The 21,911-nt window shown below is 37.6% G+C and overlaps 2 protein-coding genes and 1 pseudogene across 5 annotated transcripts in view; 2 read left to right on the top strand and 1 right to left on the bottom strand.

The window, feature by feature from the left end:
* The window catches only part of ELMOD1 (ELMO domain containing 1), a 68,862-nt gene extending 47,033 nt beyond the window's left edge, over positions 1 to 21,829 (bottom strand). For all 4 annotated transcript variants that reach the window (XM_019715712.3, XM_019715711.3, XM_019715710.3 and 1 more), the window contains exon 1: positions 21,690 to 21,829. The gene's annotated coding sequence lies outside the window, so the exon portion shown is untranslated. The remainder of the gene's footprint in view (positions 1 to 21,689) is intronic.
* On the top strand, positions 1,264 to 14,627 carry LOC109436844 (rRNA N(6)-adenosine-methyltransferase METTL5 pseudogene; annotated as a pseudogene).
* LOC148755802 (uncharacterized) lies at positions 20,243 to 21,733 on the top strand. The gene is made up of 2 exons (XM_088791474.1): positions 20,243 to 21,274; positions 21,575 to 21,733. Exons 1-2 carry the CDS (start codon positions 21,131 to 21,133, stop codon positions 21,731 to 21,733), a joined length of 303 nt encoding a protein of 100 aa, XP_088647600.1. The 5' UTR covers positions 20,243 to 21,130.
* Positions 21,830 to 21,911: the final 82 nt, after the last annotated feature.

A 21,911-nucleotide genomic window follows, 5' to 3' on the forward strand; every position in this document is an offset into this window, starting at 1 on the left:
GTGACCTGGTGCTTAGTAAGAGGGACCAGTAAAAACAGGGATAGCAAGACATGGAAAAGCAAGAAAGGTCAGATCATCGAAGATTTTGTAAGCAATATTAAAGAAGTTTGAACTTTATCTCATGAACAATGAGGAACCACTGAAAGTTTTTAAACTGAGATGTGACATGATCTGATTTATAGCTTTAAAAATTTGATTTAAAAATCTGATTTTAGTATGGAAAATAAATTAGATTATGGTGAAATTATACGTAGGGACACCATTTAGAAGTTGTTACAATAATCCAGGCAAACATAATAATGGCAGGATACGGTAATGGGCAGAGACAGAGTGTGATGGATTTCAGAGATATTTGGATGGTAAAAATCAATAGGGCTTTTGTTAATTGATTGATTGGGGGTTTAGTGAAGGAAAAGGAGAGGTTGAAATTATGCCCATGTTTATGGCTGGCCAAGTGGATAGACAATAGCATCTTTTACTAAGATACAGAATTCTAGAGATGTAGATTTAGGGGTCTGAGTGTATTTGAGGTCTTGGGGGCATTTTGAGTTTGCAGGGTGAAGTGGTAGCCTGGATTACATGGATCCAAAGGTTAGGAGAGAAATCCCAGTTGGAGACAAAGCTCTGAGCTTCATTAGCATATAGATAGTAGTTAAAACCATAGCCCAGAAGAAACTACTAAATAAGTAGCATACATAGTGCTGTTGTTCATAACAGCACTTCTTTGTTTTAGGATCATATTAAGTTAGAATTGTCTTACCACTAAGGCACTAAAGAATGGAATGTATTTCATAAAAGATTTTATCAAAATTAAAAACAAATCATTCTTAAATGGTTTAAGGTCAGTTAGCTAGAAAACGGGCTTACCTAAAACAAAGAAACAAAAAAACCTTATTTCATAATTATGTAGGATAAATAAAGTAATATGATACTTCAGCTTCCATAGGAGTTCTTGAGTCTATCTGTTCAAAAGACTTCTTGAATATTTATGTGCCCAGCATTGTGCTGAGTAATGGGACATACTTTAATACTGCGAGGGAGCCTTGCTATTTAAGGGAACATTGGGCAAACATGGCAGAGAGTGCACATGGTGGTTAAGAACACAAGCTTTGGAGACAGAGTTCACATCAGGGATCTACCACTAGTCAAGTGGCTTTACACAAGCTGCTTCATCTCGCTAGGGTTCCATTTATATGGTGAGTACTGTAATTATAACCACTTTGTAGGGTGGTTCTAAGGACTGGATGAATGAAAGCATGTAAGATGCTTAGCACAGCTACAGGTATGTAATATGCATTCAATGAGTATATCCTCCTCTAAAGTAAAAGACCATTTTGCTAAGTGAAGAATCACTTAGGAGACTGTTAAAATAAATTCTGGCAAGTTGTGACTTGAACTGGGACAGTGACAGTGGTGATGGAGAGAAGTGAACAGAGTTGGACAACATTTGGAGAGGAGTATCACTTGGACATACTGATTGAATGGGAAAAGCGAAGGGAAGGAAAATAACAATTAGTTCTAATTATCTGTTCCCCCCTCCTACAGGACACAAAGACAACAATTAGTTCTAATTATCTATCCCCCAAAGAGGAAACACCAAAAATGGCTTTGGGTGGTAGAAGAAAGCCTGTGCAAATACTACTTAACTCATTTGCTCACTGGGTATTCATTCAATAACTTCTCTAAATGTTTTCTATATAAAAACAAAAAGTATTAATGCTTTTTATTTTTTTAATCTAGCTTTGTTTCAAAGGAGGCACACTTGTCCTATTTACAGTTAACTAGACAATCTATGTAAAAGACAGGAACATGAAATGAAACATTGTTGGTGTGCAATGTATGGTTCTCTGAGCCATTGTTGATGAGAAATGTCCTTTGAGTTGTTTTTCTCTGCGTGGTGCTAAGCTAATTTACTCTTTTGTGTTAGGCCTCCTTTATAGTCAAAGCAGCATTTCTCAAGTGGCTGGGCAGGGCCTGTGGTAAGGGAAAATCTGAGTTTGCTTCTTGTTTGCACAATGCTCTAACAAAATGGTGGCCCCGATAGACCATTCAAGTATTTTTCACACAGTCTGTTGAATTTAACTTGATTAAATGTAAGTTACTTGTCTTGTTTATACCTGTCTCACTAATTTTAAAATATAGATACAAACTTTTTGTTTAATTCAGATTTATTGAGGTATTTTTTAATATAAAGTTTACCTTTTTTTGGTCAGACATTAACTTTAATGCTACCGTACCTATTTCGCAGAATGCAAGGAGAGTATGCAGACTGCTCTGTGTGCTGTCAGTTCCCGATAATGGCCTCTCTAGAAGGATTTGTAACCACTGTGGACATCAGAATTACCTGCTGTATGTCGAATCTCTCCTATTGTTCTAAAATAATCTGTTTCATGTCTCTTTCCACTCTGGGCTACATGGTCCTCTAGGGCACCAGGGAAGCCCGAGGGCCTGATACAGTGCCTGGTACATTGAGTGCTCAGTTCAGATTTGTTGAAATGAACTCTGCATACGTTTAGAGAAATGAACGTCTGTAAAAGCACTACTCAGTAACAGCACTAATGAAACAAACTGAAAATCTCCCCACTGGAAGAAAAAAAGCACGCAGATGTCTTTTTAAACCAAATTAAGAAATATGTTCATAATCCTGGGTTTCCTGACACTTTCAGTTTATCTGCACTAATTTCTTTCCATGTGTACGGAAGACTGCCCTGACCTATTACAAAGGGAAGGACCAAATGATTGTGTTTGATGGATCAAACACTTCCACAGATCAATTGGCACTTCAGTGTTGAGTATGGGGTTATGTGTCCCTGGTACTTCTTCTTTTACAGCTGGGAGAAAAATGGCAGCAGAGAGTGGTTTGCTACTTCTGAAAACTCATCCTCTCTCTGGGCATCAAGGAACTAGCTCGCCTCCTTTGAACAAGAAGCCCCCTGCAGCTCTTTGTAAAGTACCACAGAGTGACCCTACCTCTTAGAAGCTGATCTATCTATTGAGCATCTCCAGGAATGAATTAGAGACTCTACTAGAGGGGACAGAACTCCTTTCTTTAAAATCTTAATCTCTACATGAGATTAAAAAAACTACTTTCTATGTAGCCCTTCACATTCTAACTGACTACATCCCCTGTAACAACCAAAGTGCTTGAGGACTCATAATGTTTATGCATAAATAAAACATAACCCATGAAGTAAATACTCTTCCACTCACATAATTTGCCTAATTTGGGATTATCCCACTTTAAAAAAAATGTATAGAACACATTTTTTTTTGGAAAATCTTTTATTACACACTGACTTGACATATCAGTTGAAAGTACAATTGAGAAAGTTTTTTATTTTTCAATTACAGATGACATACAATACTACATTAGTTTTAGGTGTACAGCATAGTGGTTAGACATTTATATAATTTAAGAAGTGATCCCCTGATTAGTCTGGTACCCACCTGACACCATACATAGTTATTACAATATTATTGACTATATTCCCTATGCTGTTCTTTACTTCCCCGTGACTATTTTGTAACTACCAATTTGCACTTGTTAATCACTTCACCTACGTTAAACTAAAAAGTTTCTGCACAGCAAAGGAAACCATCAACAAAATGAAAAGACAACCTCCTGAGTGGGAGAAGATATTTGCCAATGATACAACCAAACAGGGGTTAATATCCAAATTTTATAAAGAACTCATACAACTCAACACCAAAAAAACAAACAATCCAATTAAAAAATGGACAGAAGACCTGAGCAGACATTTCTCCAAAAACGACATACAGATGGCCAATAGGAAAAGATGCTCAACATCACTAATCATAAGAGAAATGCAAATTAGGGCACATTTAAAAATACATTTTAATTTAAAATAGTATGTCGTCTCAGCTTAAGTTCTTGTTAATAACAGCTAATATTTACAAAGTGCTTGTCATGTGCCAGGCAATATTCTATGGGCTTTATTTATAAGACACTTAACAGTCTTCCTATGAAGTAAATAAAAATTATCTCCTATTTATTTATTTATTCATTTATTTATTTTTTATGGTATACACATCTTCATGTTTGATATTGCCAAATTTTTCTCCAAAGTGAGGGTGTTAGTTTACATTCCCATTGGCAGTATACGAATTCCTATTACTACACATCTTCTGTACACTTAATATTGTTGACATATGCACATTCATGTGCTCATGTGTTCACCAATTTCATGATATGGTATTATGTTAATTTGTATTACCACTGCTAATGAGGTTGAGCATCTTCTCATGTGTATAGAGGCCATTCTGATTTTCTGTTCTGTGAATTGCCCTTTTTTTTCTTTTTTCTTTTTTTATCTTTATTAAATTTATTGGGATGACATTGGTTAGTAAAATTATATGGGTTTCAAGTGTACAATTCTATAATACATCATCACTTTATTGCATTGCTTATTCACCACCCAGAGTCAGTTCTCCTTCTATCACCATATACTTGACTCCCTTTTCTCTTTTCTACCACCTCCCCTCGCCTTACCCTCCAGTAACCACTAAACTGTTGTCTGTGTCTGTGAGTTTTTGTTTGTTTGTTGCTTTCAGTTTTTATATGCCATATAGAAGTGAAGTCATGGTTCTTGACTTTTTTTGTCTGACTTATTTCGCTTAGCATAAGAATCTCAAGATCCATCCATGTTGTCACAAATGGCACTATTTCATCTTTTCTTATGGCTGAATTATCTCCATTTTATAGTTGAGAAAACAGAGGCACAGAGAAGTTGAGCAAGCTTTCACAGTCACACAGTTAGTATGTGGAAGGGCTGGGATTCAAACCCTCGAAGCCTGTCTTCTAAGGTGGTGTTATTATTTATTCTCCTGTGCTGCCTCTGAAAACCACAGAGGTAGAATTCTGAATTGACACAGAATGAAGAGAATGAATAGTGTATTCAATTTAAACTAAACTGCAGAGCTTGGAATAATCAAGGCCTGGATATATACCTGTACCTCAGAATTTAGCAGTATTCTTCTGGGGGCTAGCTGTAGGACTCTTGAATAACAAGGGTTACTATATCACTGAAAATTAACCTCTTTCCTTTCCCCAAGCAAATGTACTATAGATCTGAAATTTTAACAACCAGAAAATTTTATGGGAAGAAGTTAGTTATATATCAGAGCCCAAAACTGTGGGTTTTATATATTCTTATTGAGGCCATATTTCCAAGGAGATGTGACTCCTTGGCAGTGTAATTCTGAAATAACTAGTAGTAGTAGTAAAAATATTAAGCCCCCTCCATTGTAAATCTAGTGCTCCCTTGGGTTTAGAAAATCCAATGAAATTCAAGGTCCTGGTCTACACTGCTAATTGTGTAGTGATTTCATTCTCCCCAAATTACTCTGAGTCATTATTGGTCAGTGTGATAGGGTCTTCAAATCAGCATTTTCCCTTTTTTCTTTCAGTATACCCCTATATGTTTTAGTTTTCATAACGTATCACACCTTTTCTTTGTAGATAAAAATATTGGCTTACTTTTTTTCCCCATTAAACATTAAATATATCTAATGGCTGGTAAAATATTTCAAATCTACCTTGGAGACATTTAGTAACTTGAATGACTTTTCTTGAATACACTGGAAAGGCAAATATGTTCCATTTTCCTTTAGATTTCCCTAGTTACCTCTTGTTTTATTGTTTTCTTTTTATGCCACAATACCACAAGGAGAAAAAAAAAAATCAATCAATGGTCAACCTCAAAATACAACTTACTGTGATTAAGGATAATCATTAGATGAAAACATGTTTTACTCCCCTGCCCCTGAATCTAGATTTAAAAGAGCAAGTTTGGGCAACAATTTTTAGCAGTAGTGGAAAAAAAAAGTTTCATTTAGCAGTTGGGGCAGGGGTATACACATACAACTTTACTCTGCAGATGACAAATTCAAGATCAGCAATATTGAAATTATTTGCCATTGATTAATCTCCTCAATTTGGACTATTCTTCTCATTTCATGTGAAAGAAGAAAGAAGACAATGTTGAACTAAAAGATCCATAAATAATAATTTTTATAGTTTTCTCCCCTAAAAATCAGATTGATCCAAAGTCGCTTTGGGTGATAAAAGAAATTCTGTGCCTTTATTATACTGTCATAATAACTATTTTCTAAAAACTAATTGAGAAAATCTCCTGATGACAACAATAAACTCCAATTAAAATATCTTAACCCATGTGGAAATTTCAGTTTCCCACTTGAATGGTCTCACAGTATGAACGTGTGCCCTGCTAGAGTCTAATGAATTCATAATGGTGACATCCCTCAGTCAGTCAATGAGGTAGTGATTTGGGACTCTTACATAAACAGACATAGCCATGTCTTTTTCCACCCTTTCTTCAGCTATAGCTATATGTAGGTGGAGAAGGTAAAGTGGAGGAGAAAGGAAACTATTCTGATAGAGGCCAAAACTTACAGATAACGGAAGTGAAGGTGGTTTAACGTGTGATTAATTCAGCTCACAGCTCCCATTAATTCTCTATTAGCTCTGCATGTATGCATACCTGTGGGTGGTTTTCAAGAAATTAGAGAAAGTTCTCCAAAACAAGCCTGACCTCTCAGCAGGAAGAGGGAACACCAGGCAAGGGTGCAGATGGCTTGTGGATGAGGAGTAGCTGGTAAACCACCTGCCAGGTGAGTGGCTGGGCTCTGGCCACCCAACCCTCAAAATAACATAAGGAGGTCAGTCTTCTTAAATCAGATGCAAAATAAGCAAATATGTAGATCTGAATTAGCACATTCAGATAATGGCTAAGGGTGCATCATGCTTCATATTTTGTCAGATCCTAAGGAGCACAGTGTCAGTGCCAGAGAAATCTAGACCGATAGGAACTTGGTCTACAAAGGACATAATACAATCAGATTTACCATATGAAACAGAGAAGGGGATGGGAGGGGAGGTAAGAGAAGGGAAAGAAAAACTTCTAAGGCTTCTTAGGAGCATTTGAAACATTATAAAATGCAAATTTTTACTTCATAAAGGTATGAACATGAGGAGAGAGAACAAGCAATGTGAAAATTTACCATTCCAGAGAAATGAAAAACCTTTCAAATACACATTTACATTTCACACATGCTATCCAGAATGTCATAGTAGAGGTATAATGCTCACACATAACAATCTCCCTGAGGCCACATTCCCGAACTTTTCTTTCTTCCTTCTGGTGATTAGATTGAACAATGCTCTGCTGACACTCACTAAAATGACAACTAGGAAGGTTTTTTTCCTTTTTTAGAAATAAAACACTCATCTGGGGTTTATTTCTGTGATTTATAGCAATGGAAGTCCATGCCAGCCACAGAATTTAGGGCTGCCTGCAAATGTATTTATGACCTGCTTTAAAGGTACAGTAATTTTCTGGCTTTCACTCTGATCAACTGCATGTATGTACTGATTTCACGGAGGGAGCAAAGGTGGGGAGAGTAGGATTGGTGAACTTTGTCTTCATCAAAGACTAAGGAAATTTCAAAATCTAAATATTAATCTACTTTTCCATGAAAATACTCGATCTAGATTTTCCACATTCTCAATTATAAATTTTATTTTAAAAAGTTAAATTTCTAAATGAAACTAGAGCAAAAGAATGGTTAACTTATCTTTGCATAAACATTAAATGGATATGGCTTTACCAATCTAAATTGATGCTTTCTGCAAAATTTTCACTTCCACACAATCAGAGCATAGTGAGGGCATCTATCTAGAAACATTTGACAGGAAAGTCCAAGCAAATTGGGACCTTTCCAGGGGCCTGGAGGCAAACAGAGTACACTATTCCTAAGGTAACTGCTGACCCTGACTTTACAGAAGAGATAATAGCATTCACTTGTGACAAGTAGACCATTTATGTTGGGCTTCTGTAACAACTCATACTGTAAAATAAATTTTAAAAATAATTTTAAATTCACTTTAGAGCTATGACTTGATACATTTACTAAGTGAATATTATTTTATTCTTTCCAATGGTATTTCATGAATGCCATTAATAGTAAAATGCACATTATTTCATGTGCCCTTGAGGAAGAATACAATGCTGCTAATTAAACTATGATGCATCCCATTTCAGTGATGTAGAGGGAAAAACGCATCTTAGAATTAATAACATATAATAAGACTCAAGCCTACTTATTTCCAAATTCCAGGCTACGATGTTTCAGCAGAAGAATCCAGAGGTTGATGACAGAGCACTGAAGGCCTGCGGCAAATCATACTAGAAGATTCTTACTCCCTGACTCAAACATTCAGGTTAAACCAGGTTAAGTTATTCCATGATATGTTATAGGTTGATCACAAATGAGCAACTCATGTCTTTCTTGGCCTCCCTGGAGATCTTCCCAACCACTTACTGCATAGTCTCTGGGCTCTGGTTTCCATCCCCTATCACAATCCCTTCACTATACATACAGCATACACAACTCACACAGGTATACATTCTCACATATGCACAGGGCTTGAGACAACTTCCTTATCCCTTTTGCTGTGATGGTCGGATATATCCACATGAATATTTCCATCTGCTGACTGCGGATGGAAACATCCAGAAAGGAAGTATAGGAAAGCATATGCACATTTTTCTATATTTTTGTGTTTTTCAAGAATGAATAACAATAGGAAATTTTTATACATAAAAATAATGTCACTTATATACAACGCAGCTCAAATTGTTATTATTAAATGCATAAAATAGTCAAAATATCAACTTTTTGTTTTTTTGTGGATTTCTGAACCATTTTGGGGGAAAAAACACTTGAAATCAATTAATGCAGCAAAAGAGTTATACTACAAAGATAACTCTGACCAGAATCATCTCAGGAGTGATCAGCACTCTTTATCTACACAAAGAGTGAATGAGTGAGTGAGTGAGTGAGTGAGTGAGAATGTAAATACCTGGCTAATGGAAAAGCATGGTCTAGTCCCAGCTGCATTTTCCTGTCCTTATATTATTTGATGTGATCTTATATGATGCTCCTTCTTGAAAGGCCCATTTCAGGCTTTCATGATTCCATGGTCTCCTGGTTTTCTATCTATCTCCCACTCTTCCTCTACCTGCCTTTTAAGTGTAGGTGTTTCCCAATGTTCAATCCTCGACCCCTTTCTTCTTCTTTACCTCTCCTAAGGGACCTTCTTTCTTGGGTCCCTCTCTAGCTCAACCTTTTCCAACAAATAACTTGTCCAAGGCCAGCCAGTTCGTAGGAAAAGACCTTAGCTCTTAATTCTAGTCAATAAACATTTATTGTGTACTTCTTATGTTCAGTTCTTACTAGGCACTAGAGACACAAAATAAACAGAAGCTCTGAACTGTCTCAAATGAAAACACATTTCAGTCATGTCAGACTGAACCCAACTATACTCTTAAGCAAGGATTCCTAACCAAAATGTCACAGTTTTATGGATTCTTCACAAATGTACGACAAAATTCTGATCATTGAATGTATGGAATTCTTTCTCTCTCTCTCTTTAAACTGGGGGTACATATTATTTATAGCAGTATGTGTTAGGTAAAATATTTTGCTAAGAAGGTCATATGACTACTGTGTTTTTCCGAAAATAAGACCTAGCCAGGCAATAAGCTCCAATGCGTCTTTTGGAGCAAAAATTAATATAAGACCCGGTCTCATATTATATTACATTAGATAAGACCTGGTCTTATATTATAGTAAAATAAGACTGGGTCTTATATTAAGTTTTGCTCCAAAAGACATATTAGAGCTGATTGTCCTGCTAGGTCTTATTTTCAGGGAAACACGGTAGGTTAAGAGAGTATTAAAATGTATTGTTAGGAGACAAGAGAAATAAACAAAACAAGTATGGAAATTGTGGAAATCTACGTAGGCAAAGTGAGACACTGAGCAGTAACTATCTCTCTATAATTATTGCTGATGCATTTAACACTATTTTATATCTTTAATTCCTTTTAAGTGTGCCCTTAAAACTTGTGTCATGGACTTTCATTTAAACATGGCAAATAAAACATATCAAATCCCACCAACATGACAGTAAAGAAATAAAAATGGCATAAAACTATAAGGCTAAGGGCAATAGGAGCACTCAGGAGATATCAGCAGATTTCTGGAAGCTGAAAAGCGATGGATACATGGTAACTTGCTAAGCTTAACTAACAACTGACTAAGCCTGCAGTGGGGGAAATGATCCAAAGACAATATAATTGAGAGTACAGAATCTCTGTCATATTCAGGAGTTAGTGATCCCAGTTCCTCTCAGAGTGGTAGTGTAAGAGGAAGCCAACACAAGAGGCTTGGTTAAACATTTTCATAAGAAATAGTTAGGCCTCAATCTCCTTCCCCATCCTTTGAAAGAAAGCATAATCCCTCTCCATTCTTTCAGACTAGATGAGATTTACTCTCGAAGAGGTTGAGCTAGAAAGGCTCTGACCTTTTGGACACAAGAAAATGAGATTAAGCTGTTATATGGAATACAAGGATGTTAAGTGAAAGTCTACATGATGAATGTGAGATTTATCCAGCCTTCTTCTCCCACTCAACTCCCAGAACAGAGGCAGCCAGAAAAATATTGGAGATTAATCCCTCAGAAAACTACCCAACACACATGTGGATCTCCCCCAATGAAGCACAAGCCCCTAACAGGACCACTGTGATGCCAAACAGCCAACAAGCCTCACCATACATAGAAAGCTTCCATTCAGCATTTTACTGCCTCAGTCTTAAATATAAACAAACAACCAGGGTTATCAGATAGTTATAGAAAGTTTCTAACTTGATTGAGTTACATGCTCAAAACAAAGAAAGGTGAAAAACGGATTTGGAATGCAAAGAGGAGAAAACTATAATACATCACAATTAATTTTCATAGATATAAGAAAAAATATTACACTCATAAAAGAGGAACAATAAATAATAAATATGAACATTAAGATAATAAAATGATCTTGGAAATTTTTTAAAAATTACAGAAATTGAAGATAAAATTTAAGAAATCTCCCAGATTTGAGGAAATCTGCTGAGAAGAAATTAACAAAATTATTTTGTAAAAAGGGGGGGTGTGAAATGGTGAGAAAAAGATTCAACATCCATATAACAGACATTTCAGAGTGAAATAAAAATGAAAACATGTGAAAAAAGATTATCAAAGAAGTAATACCAGAAACTCCAAGAACTGAAGAACATGAGTCCCCAGATCAAAAGGGCCCACAGGATACCCAGCTCCTTAAATAACAAAAGATCTTCACCAAAACATATCATGATGAAATTTTAAGACATAAAAGTTTCCAGAGGGGGAATGAAAACAAACAGTTCACATACAAAGGACTAAGAAACAGAAGCATTCAATTTGTCAATAGAACATTCAATTTGTCAACAGGAACATGGAAACAAAAATAAAAACTCTGAGAAAAAATTCTTTCCAATTTAGATTTCTATACCCAGCCAAAATATTAAGTGTGAAGGGAGAATGAAGACAATTTCAGATATACGCGGTCTGACAAGTAAGTTTGTGAACTTGTTGCAATGATGTTGCTAACCTTTTTTGATATCAGAGGGATTATTCATTATGAATTTTTACCAACTGGACAAACAGTTAACCAAGTTTACTATTTGAAAGTGCTGAAAAGGCTGTGTGAAAAAGTTAGACGACCTGAACTTTTCACCAACAATTCATGGCTCTTGCATCATGACAATGCAACAGCTCAGCACACAACATTGTCTGTGAGGGAGTTTTTAGCCAGTAAACAAATAACTGTATTGGAACACCCTGCTTACTCACCTGATCTGGCCCCCAATGATTTCTTTCTTTACCCGAAGATAAAGGAAATATTGAAAGGAAGACATTTTGGTGACATTCAGGACATCACAGGTAATACAATGACAGCTCTGATGGCCATTCCAGAAAAAGAGTTCCAAAATTGCTTGGAAGGGTGGACTAGGTGCTGGCATCGGTGCATAGCTTCCCAAGGGGAGTATTTCAAAGGTGACTGTAGTGATATTCAGTAATGAGGTATGTAGCACTTTTTCTAGGATGAGTTCGTGAATTTAATTGTCTGACCTTGTACAAAGCTTTCTTCCAACGTACCTTCCAAGCACACCTTTTTGGGAGCTTCTGAAGAAAGCATTCCATCAAAATGTAGGTGGAAAATGAGAAAGACATTGGATTCAGGAATCAGAATATTCCATGGGGCTTAAAAAGGATGTCTCCATGAATAAAACTGGCACTGACAGACTGTCATGTATGAATAATGGAGAAAATATATTTGGGAATAATTTTGTGATATGGATAACAGAAAACTAAGCAAATAAAAACAGTTCAATTACTAAGTTTTGGAAATACAAAAATTGTACAAAAAGACAGTATTATCAACTGTAAATAAAATTTACAATATCAAAATAAACATCAAATAGTTATTTAATCAAAAATAGTGATATTGGGGGAATTGAGGAAGGAGAAATAGATGTGTATAAGGGAGAGGGGTTAGGTATTAAAGTTAAATCTTCAGTTCTATAGTAGAAAATCAATGGATCTGATAGTTAAAAATGTTAAAAAATAAGCAGATTATTTACAAAGAAGGCGAAACACACCAGAAGAAGCCGCTAAGAGAATTAAAGTGGGTGTTTCTGAGAAACAAATCAGGAATGGAGATGGATTAGGGCAAGAGGACTGCTATTTTTCATTATAATGTTTTTTAATTAAATGATATTTTAAATGTGTAAGTATTATTTCGATAAAAACAAAAATTTAAATTTCAAAAAGATGACAGACAAGGTGGTAGTTTCAGCCTCCTGAGGTCCAATGCCCTTAAACACTGTGAACTCACGCTTAAAAACAAACAAAAAAAACAAGAGAGAAAGAAAGAAAGATTGAAAGAGAGAAAGAGAGGAAGGAAGGAAGGAAGGAAGGAAGGAAGGAAGGAAGGAAGGAAAGAAGGAAGGAAGAAAGAAAAGAACCTAGGCTCAAGGAATCAGAGAGTCAAGCTTGCAATAAGTAGATGGATTCAAAAAGTCCATGCTACTTCTAGAACAGTAACAGACCAGGCCATGCATTGCAGGTTGTGTATTAAATTTGACACAGGTGAAGATGCATTGGAAAAATTTAACAGAAAAGTGGAACAGTTTGAGTTAACAAATGTTGACATGGTTCAGTGTGATCTGTGCTCATTATCCACTGGAATGTCCAAATTATTTGATACAGCAATTATGAATCCTCCCTTTGTGAACAAAAATAATAAAGGAATAAGTACAACTTTTCTGAAAATTGCTTTGGAAATGGCAAGAACAGTAGTATGTTCTTTATACACATTCTCAACTAGAGAATATATTCAAAAGAAAGCTGCAGAGCAGAAATATCAAGATAGATATTACAGAGCTGTCATATGACCCGCCAGCATCATATAAATTTCTTAAAAAGAAATCAGTGGACATTGAAGCAGACCTAAATTGGTTTTCTTTTTAAAAAACCTCCAAAGACAAAAGCAGCTTCAAATGTAATTAAATAAATACAAAATGTGTTTATTTAAAAAAGTGCCACAAATTATAGATTGTTTTTCAGAATGTAATAAAGATATTGTGATTATGTGTCATTGAAAAGTTACTATATTTTAGAGATACATACTGAAGTATTTACAAATGGTAGGATCGGTGTCTAGGATTTGCTGTAAAAAATTGGGATGGATAAAGAGCAGGATTAGAAATCAAACAGCACTGGTCATGTGTTGATGATTTTTGAATATTGGGATCCACTATTTTATTCTGTCTACTTTTGTATATATTTGAAATTTTCCAAATAAAAAAGTTAACAACAACAACAAAATGGTGCTATCCACAAAACTGAGAATCACTGTAAGTATGCTAGTCATTTTTTACAGCCAAGCAAGGCCATGATGATTAACATCTGAATTTGTTCATAACAGAAATTAGAGGTAAATCTGTCACTGTTTAACAGTTTGGGAGACTACAACATCAAGGAACAGGAATTTGTATTAATCCACACTATTTCCATGACTGGCTTAGTTCTCTTAGAGATTTTTTAAATCTTAGGCATCGTCATTTTTTAGTAATTACTTGCTGTGCTTTTCTGTTAGTGGTAAAAAATGTAATAGTGTATATGAATGTCATCTTAGATTTAGTGAAATAAGGTAGATGGGTTGAGGAGAAAAAAGTGGCAATTAAAACATAACACACTCTAACAACGTGTTCTAATTTCATAAATGTTAATATGAAGAAAAGAATTTGCCTCTTGGAATTGATGAAACACAATATTTCCCCCCAAAGTATCCTTTCTTATCGCAACCCTTCATCTCTACTCTAAATCAGTCTTTAGAATCAGTAGATCCACAGGATGATATCTGCCTCCATCTTAGTTTGCAAGTGGTGTCCCTACCTCCTCCTACTTTCCTCATAACACTAATTTGAAATTACCAGCTTTGTGTGCCTCTCCTTCTGTCCAATGCCAAGCAGGGCAACTTGTTCCAGAAATACTCAGAGCATGATTAAACATTTCCCTTTGTGCCTTTCCGAGTGCTTTGTGCTCAGTGGGTCCTAGTGAAGGACTAACATGCCAACGTCAGCGTGGACTTGCGCCTTGTGCCAGTCAGGGGTTATTATTGCAAAGAACAGAAACTAGCTCTGTTTGTTTAAGCAGAAAAGAACTTTGTTCTGGAGGTAACCCACAGCATCTCCAGGAGGGCTCGACAACTGGATGTAGAGGTTACGTTGCCAAAAATAACACTTAGAATGATGACACAGAGCCAGTTCAGTCCAGACACCTCTCTGGCCCCCCCAGGTCCAGACTTTGGAGCTGGCCCCGCGGATTGCCCCCGACCCCCGGCTTCATCAAGAGGTGTTGCTGACTGGAACATCTGCCAGTGGGGCAGACTCTGGGTCTTGGGCCCACCTCTATGATGCAAGGATATCTGGGAAAGGAAGCATCTGGCACTTTTAGCTCCTACAGTGGGGAGTGGGCTCTGCCTCATAATGTGGGAGAGGCCCCAAAATGGGAAAGGTGGCAGTGTTCAAAAGGAATGACAAGTGTCCACTCTGTACTATAAACAAATACCTTTGAAAACCAAAACACAATTTAGAATAATAGAGCACACACAGAGTATAGAGTGAACAAGTTTTCCTTTCATCTTTGTCTAACTTGATTTGGTGCAGTTTTATTTTAGAACCTGAATACATGCCTATTTTATGGTTATTCAAAAATACAGATCGTTTGGAACTAAGAATTTCAAATATGATCTTGGATAATTAAAGAAAACCTGGAAATAGCCTCTTTAATTTAACCCAGTGGTGGCCACAGAATAGATGCCCTTATTTAGTTGATAATTGACTAATTATCTAGGGAATAATTATTAAGTAGAAAAGAATAAGGATAGATTTTCATTATAAACCAAGGAAAGAATATAAAATAGCTATGTTACATAAATGCCATGTTTCCCCGAAAATAAGACCGGCTCTTATACTAAGGTTTGCTCCAAAAGATGCGTTAGGGCTTATGTTCGGGGATGTCATCCTGAAAAATCATGCTAGGGCTTATTTTTCAGTTAGGTCTTATTTTTGGGGAAACAACGGTGTGCTAAGCTGAATTAGACATTGGCAGATTCGGGTATAAGTGCCTCAGAGCTCAATTTAAACTGCAGAATCAGATTGAGGAGGTGATTTTAAAGTCATGTGAGCCAACTTCCTACCCGATAAAAGCATTCCCTCTTGTTACATTCCTGACAGGTGGCACAAAATACATCACTTTCAGTACAGTATGTTATATTGTTTGTTTCTGACCTTTTTGATATGGATTCTATTCATCTACGAATCCAACCAAAGACTGCATTAATTTCTTCTGTACTGTTGGTTAATGCTCAAGTGAACTAAAACTATTTTTACAACCCAAGCTGTTGTTAATCTAGGACTTCTACTCCCTATCACTGGACAACTGATTTTAGAATCAAAACGAAGCCAACATCTGTTATTTTAAAATGTAATCTTAGTTTCAGCCCGTACTTTGGGCTAAGAGATATCGAGTTTAATCCTGATTGTCATCCAAATTCACTAGTGCCTTGATCTTTGCCTTTATCAACAAACCTGATAATGTATGATCTAAATACATCTCAGTCATTGAAAAAATTGTAAAAATGTTAGGATCGAGGGAAGAACTATGAAGCAGGCCAGCAGAAACCACCTTCTACATTGGCTTTGACACCTAGAACATTCTTTGGGTACAGCAGATCAACCTGGCTATTAGAGCAGATCCCAGACCTCATTTCTGCATCTCACCTACAAAGATTACTCAAAAGCCTAGTTGATAGATGTGTCCCAGAAGGATTGTGTAGCTGTGAAAAATTGATGAGTCTGGCTCTATATTAAATACTCTAGGTTATCTACAATTTAAAGGAATAGTAGGAGAAATATTTGATACAACACAGAACTCTTCAGTGAAGCAAATACCATAATCCAGTACCTCTATTTTGTAAGGCTTGATTTTCAGACTAGGTTCACATATTGAGTTACATACACATTACACATGAGACAGAATATGGACATCAAAATTCTATGTTAGGTATTTTAATACAGGCTTTAAAAATTATGACTAACTATGTACACAATATACATTTTAATTAAAACAACTTTGATAAATATTTACCATTTTAAGAAAACACATGGTTAAACTTCTCTATTAAAAATAATTGTTTTAAGTTTCTTGCCCATTTAAATGGCTTCTAAGACCAAAGACAATCTGAAATTAAAATGTTCTACTGGAATATAGAATCTTCAGAAAATCTAGCTTCCAAATGCCGAAGGATTGAACATTCTTTTTCTACTTCTAAAGGAAAAAATGTACAGTAAATTCATTCCAGAGATTGATTCACACTTAAAATAGTTATGCCAACTGGTCAAGTGAAAAACAATTAGGGAACAGAGTTTATAACGTTACTGATGATATTTGGTAAAACAAAAATTAGCTATTGGATAAGTAAATTATTCGTTTCATCATGAATGAAACCTTCAAAACATCTAGCAGCTTTTCTACCATATACTTGTGCAAGCGGGATAGAAAACAGAGTTATAAGCAGCTGAAATAAGCTCTTATACCAAGCATTCTAATTAACCAAGTCCTAATCTCAATAATTAAAATGGAAACTACATTTAAAAGCTATATAAAGACCTGTGAATCTGCAGGCATTAGCTTGTTTGAAACTGATTTTTTTTTTTTTAAAGGGGCTTAATGAGTTCTCCTTAAGCATTTACCATAATCATCTTGCTTTGTACTAAAAAAGCAAAAAGTCAAACAGCAAATTGTGAATTATTTCTATGGTGTCTGAAACATCATAGAGAGCACACAGACAATATACAAATTATCTAATTACATTGAGAGTGAAGTTATTTATCCCTTAGAACACTAGCAATCAATGTTTATTTTGTAGAGGTTTGGAGTTGGCACAATATTCTTTTTTAATATGTCCATATCTTCCATTTTAGAGTACAGAAACTGATGTAAATTAAGACTTGTTCATGGTCAGCATAAGTGAGATGAAGGGTTAAAAGCTCTGGGATGCAAGAACATACTGTCTTCAGTTTCTTTAAATTCAGAGTATTTACTGAGGACTTAGAATGTGAACTCAGCACACAATTTCAGTTAAAGCTCTCTCTGGGTGATATTCCATAAACTGTCATTAGAGATCACTGCAGTAAGCCCTTCCTTATTTAATAAGCCATATCCAGGTGAAATCTCGCTGAAAATAAAACCTATGGTCTAATTGCCTTCAAATTTTAGCAAGTTCAGTACATGCTTGGTCATTTTTTCCCCATATACTATCAGGATTATAAGGCAGGACATATTTGGCAGACAGTATAAAGAGGAATGGTATCTCAAATAGAACTATTTTGTGTCCTATTTTAAAGGATAATCATTTGATAAGTGAGACCTAATTAACTATATTATTACACATTTTAGCATAGAGTAATTTTCATAATTTTAAGACCTTATTGTAAAATATGAAGTGGAAATTTAACCATGCATATGGACACTCAAATATATGAGGCTCTTCTAAAAATAGTCCCTAAGATAACTAGATTTGTTGAGAGAAGTGCAATCTAGAATGACACTCTATTGTCATTTGCTTCAGGTTGGAAAACTGGAATCTTCAAGAAATTAGGAATTGTTCTGTACACAAACTGCACTGGTTTGATCTTCAACTTCCCTGGAAACTTCCTATGCTGAAGGGACCTGCTGGGCCTTCAAAGACATGAATGTAAGTAGTGTGCAGTTTTTTGGAATTAATTACATTTGGAACATTCTGAGTAGGTACTCTCTGGTACTATAAGCATATGGTCATTTTTACATGCTGCTATTTCTGTAAAATTGACATTCTTTCCATCACCAGAATCTGCTTCCTTAAAGATAGCTGGACCAAATCAGAAAATGACTGCAATTTAATATCTTTTTCTACTTGAAGCAATAGGCTTGCTAAAATCAAAACATCTGCTTATTTTATTTCAGCGATTTTTGCCAGAAGCAACTGAATATTGATCAGCATCTCAAATATTACATTTAACTATCTACTTTTACATAAAAATAATACGACTTTAAAATACTATATGCCAATGTTGTTTGATGATGACCATTTACCTGAGGAAACCAGGATGGTATCGGAACAGGAAAGGAACACTTTGAGTATTAGTCAAAGGGCTGAACAACTACTTTTTTAAGTGCAGTGAGATGTATTCACCATTTACCAATTCCTGCACTTGTCCCTTTTCCGCTCCCTCTTCCATTCCCACCAGCAACTATTTAAAGTCTTTCTTTTAGAATTCCCTCTCATTTCCCTCATTCTCAGAGGCCACTCTGAGGCCATCAGGTAAAATGCTTCAACTTCCAGCTCCAATACACTAGGCATAAATCCATGGGTTTCTTTCCTCCTTTCCTCCCGGGCTAAGATCTCACTCTCTTATTCAAGGCCAGACCTGTCAAAACTGCTGGTCATCTTACTCCCCGACTGGAGCTGTCCAGCAGAATTCAGCGTCCCTCCCGGGCTCCTACAGTGGAGCCCACAGACACTTGGCATACAAAGTCTCATGTCTTAAATGTAGATCCTCCCCCACTGCTCCTACTCATTTTTGTATCTCTGGCACTTCTCACTAAGCCTAGCAAGCAGAGGTACTCAACACATATGTGCTGAACTGAAACTACTTACTTTTAAGCATGAGTTATTTTCAATAGCTTAAACCAGAACTGAGCTCGTCCCAGATTGTCTGCAGAACAGCATATGACTCTGCTCCACTTTATTTTTCAACACATAAGTGACCCAAAAAAGAGGAATGCGAAATTTTCAGTGACTAGAATTGCCAGATAAAATACAGACTGCCCAGTCAGAATTGAATTTTAGATAAACAACAAATCATTTTTTAGTGTAAGCATGTCCCAATTAGTCCATTTGACATATACTAAAAACAATTGTTGTTTATCTGAAATTCAAATTTAACTGGAAACCTGATGTTTATTTGTTAAATCTCACAACTCTGCCAGTGACTCTAAAAGTTCTCAGAGGACTCCAGGAATGCTTCTTTACAGCCCCAGGAGGTTTGCATCCAAGCTCTGCAAACTTCTGATCAGATTTTATGTCTGTTGATGCAACTGGGTATCTTTCTGAGCATCTCAGTTAACAACCTTTAGGAGACGCTTTTTGTTATGTAAAATTTTCACTTATTTTGCTATTTCATAGAATTCTCCTCTAATACCATCCATCAATAATTTTAGCACAAAGAATACTGTAATGATGCTCAATCTCTCTTGAAAAGCTGACATTCATAGTTATTTGCTTGAGTTAAGTCTTGGCTACATATATTAATAAACAATTTTTGGAAATTTCATATTTTCAATTAAACCGGCAAAACACAATAAGGAAAGTAAATAAATCTTTCATTTTGGGATTTCTTGTCTTCATTAATCAAGCACAGTGAGACACAGAGTCCTCAGTAACAGACTGGGGAGAGGCAGCCTGGCGGGCGGAGGTGGAGCCTGTGATACAACAGCAGTGGGTCTTTGTTGGAAAAGCCTTCCCTAAATGTGAAACATCTGTACACCCGAGCGCTGCAGCTTTATTGTGTATGGGCTAGCAATAGGAAAGAGTTGCCTCTTTTAGCACCGTGTGAATCTTGGAGGCTTGAAATCTTGGTCAACAGAGGAATTCCTCACAGGCTGCTTAGAGACATACCTGTCTCACTAACAGAGGAACAGGCCGGTTTCTTCTGCAAAGGAGTACCATTTCAGAGCAAAAAACTGCTGTGTGTGCCGGTTTACTGATCAGTGGTGATGGTGCAATGGAATTTATAACCCAAAGTGGAAGGAAAGATGCCCTACAGCTTGTTCCAATCCTGAAAGTTCCCCACATGCATGCAGTCTTTAGGTGTTCTTCACAGTGACTACAGAAAAGACATTCAGTTTTTATTCCCATGAAAGAACTAACGAGAGATAAATACCTCCCAACGCAGAGCGATACAAGAGAATGCCTCCTTCAAAATTTCAACTACACTCGTCTGAAACAACTTCTAGGAAGAGAAGGTCTAAGTCTGCTCTAACTACCTGGTGTCCTAAGATGATAATGAATTAAGACGTTTATCCCCAAACAAGCACACTACCTGCCTTCCACCATATTGGCAGCTCCAGTTAAGGATGGTTGTCAAGCTATGGCACAGCACGCTCACACTGCAGAGATGCAGAACAATGACTGGATGCCTGCCCAAAACTGGTCTCGCCAAATGACAGACTTAATTTATGGTTCCAATCTAAAGCTCACTGGGGGTTAGCCGAGTCTTTTTCCTAGTTGGTGTGGGAAAGGGATGAGATTTGGAAAGCTCAAAAGCACGGGGTTTCCACCTGCCTGTGTAGAGCAGAAAGGTTCACAAATATATTCTTTAAACTTGATCTGAAGCAAGCAAGCCTGCGAGGTCTTTCCTGAAATATTCATAAGGTGTGTTACCGAACTCGCCACTAAGCGGTTGAGCAGAAACACGGTGAGTAGGTGCAGCCGGCACCCACACTTAGAAAAAAGGCACAACAGAAAACCCCACCACAACACTCCACTGTTTTGCTTTTAACAGCTGTCGGCTGTCGCTCCCCACTTGCCTGTTTAATTCTACCTGCCAGGAAAGAGAGATGCTCGAATTAGGAGTTTCCCAGCAGTTGGAGGAGGCACCGCACTCAGTCCCCTCAGAAAGCTCCTCCCGGCTGGTAGCGCGGATGACCCTCCAGACCCGCGGCCCGCCAACCCGCAGCCCTGCACTGCCCGGGGGTCGCGCGGTAAGGGGACCCCAAGACCCGGTCCGGCCACTCGCCTGGGCCAGGCCACCCTTCGTCCCCGCTTCCCATTTTGGCCTGTGCGAGGAATGTCTCCTTCAGAGCCCTCGTCGTTCAGTCGCTAGGTGACCCACGCCGGGGCCGAAATGCACACAGCCTCTCGCGCCAACCTGCAGCTCCGCGGGTGTTAATTTTGGGGAGAGGCGGGGGGGGGGAGTTACGGTCCTCGGTGACCCTGAAGCCCCTGCACTGAGGCAGTGTGCACTTTCATTCATGTCCCCTCCTATATTTGTTGCGCCCCAGACGCAGCGCCGCTCGTACGGTGCCTCACGTCTTCGCGGACACCTCTCTCCTCTCCAAGGGCATTTGCCCCTCGACTCTCCGCTCCTCCTGGAGTCTCCCAGGCACTGCCACTCACCTGGACTCCGGAGGCGGAAGAAAGCTCAGCAGGTCCTAGCATGAGGCAGTCGGGTCTCCATCTCCGCCTTCCCCAGGCGCTCGGGCTGCGCGCTCCGCGGCGGCGGTCAACGCGGTCCGCCCTGTCACGGAGGCTGGACCCGGGTGGCCGCGGCTGCCGCACAGGCTGCGGGCGGGGGAGGGGCGGGGGCGGGGCAGGAATCTGGGTCGCGTGGAGCGGAGC

Source organism: Rhinolophus sinicus, chromosome 14, assembly GCF_057876585.1.
Source record: "Rhinolophus sinicus isolate RSI-liver-muscle chromosome 14, RSI-T2T, whole genome shotgun sequence".
NCBI lineage: Eukaryota > Metazoa > Chordata > Mammalia > Chiroptera > Rhinolophidae > Rhinolophus > Rhinolophus sinicus.

Excerpts from the sequence above, each read along its gene's own strand:
- LOC148755802 (XM_088791474.1), top strand. The coding sequence starts at position 21,131 with ATGCTCGAATTAGGAGTTTCCCAGCAGTTGGAGGAGGCACCGCACTCA. Across the intron at positions 21,275-21,574 it reads CACTGCCCGGGGGTCGCGCG|ACGCAGCGCCGCTCGTACGG; the intron begins GTAAGGGGACCC and ends GTTGCGCCCCAG.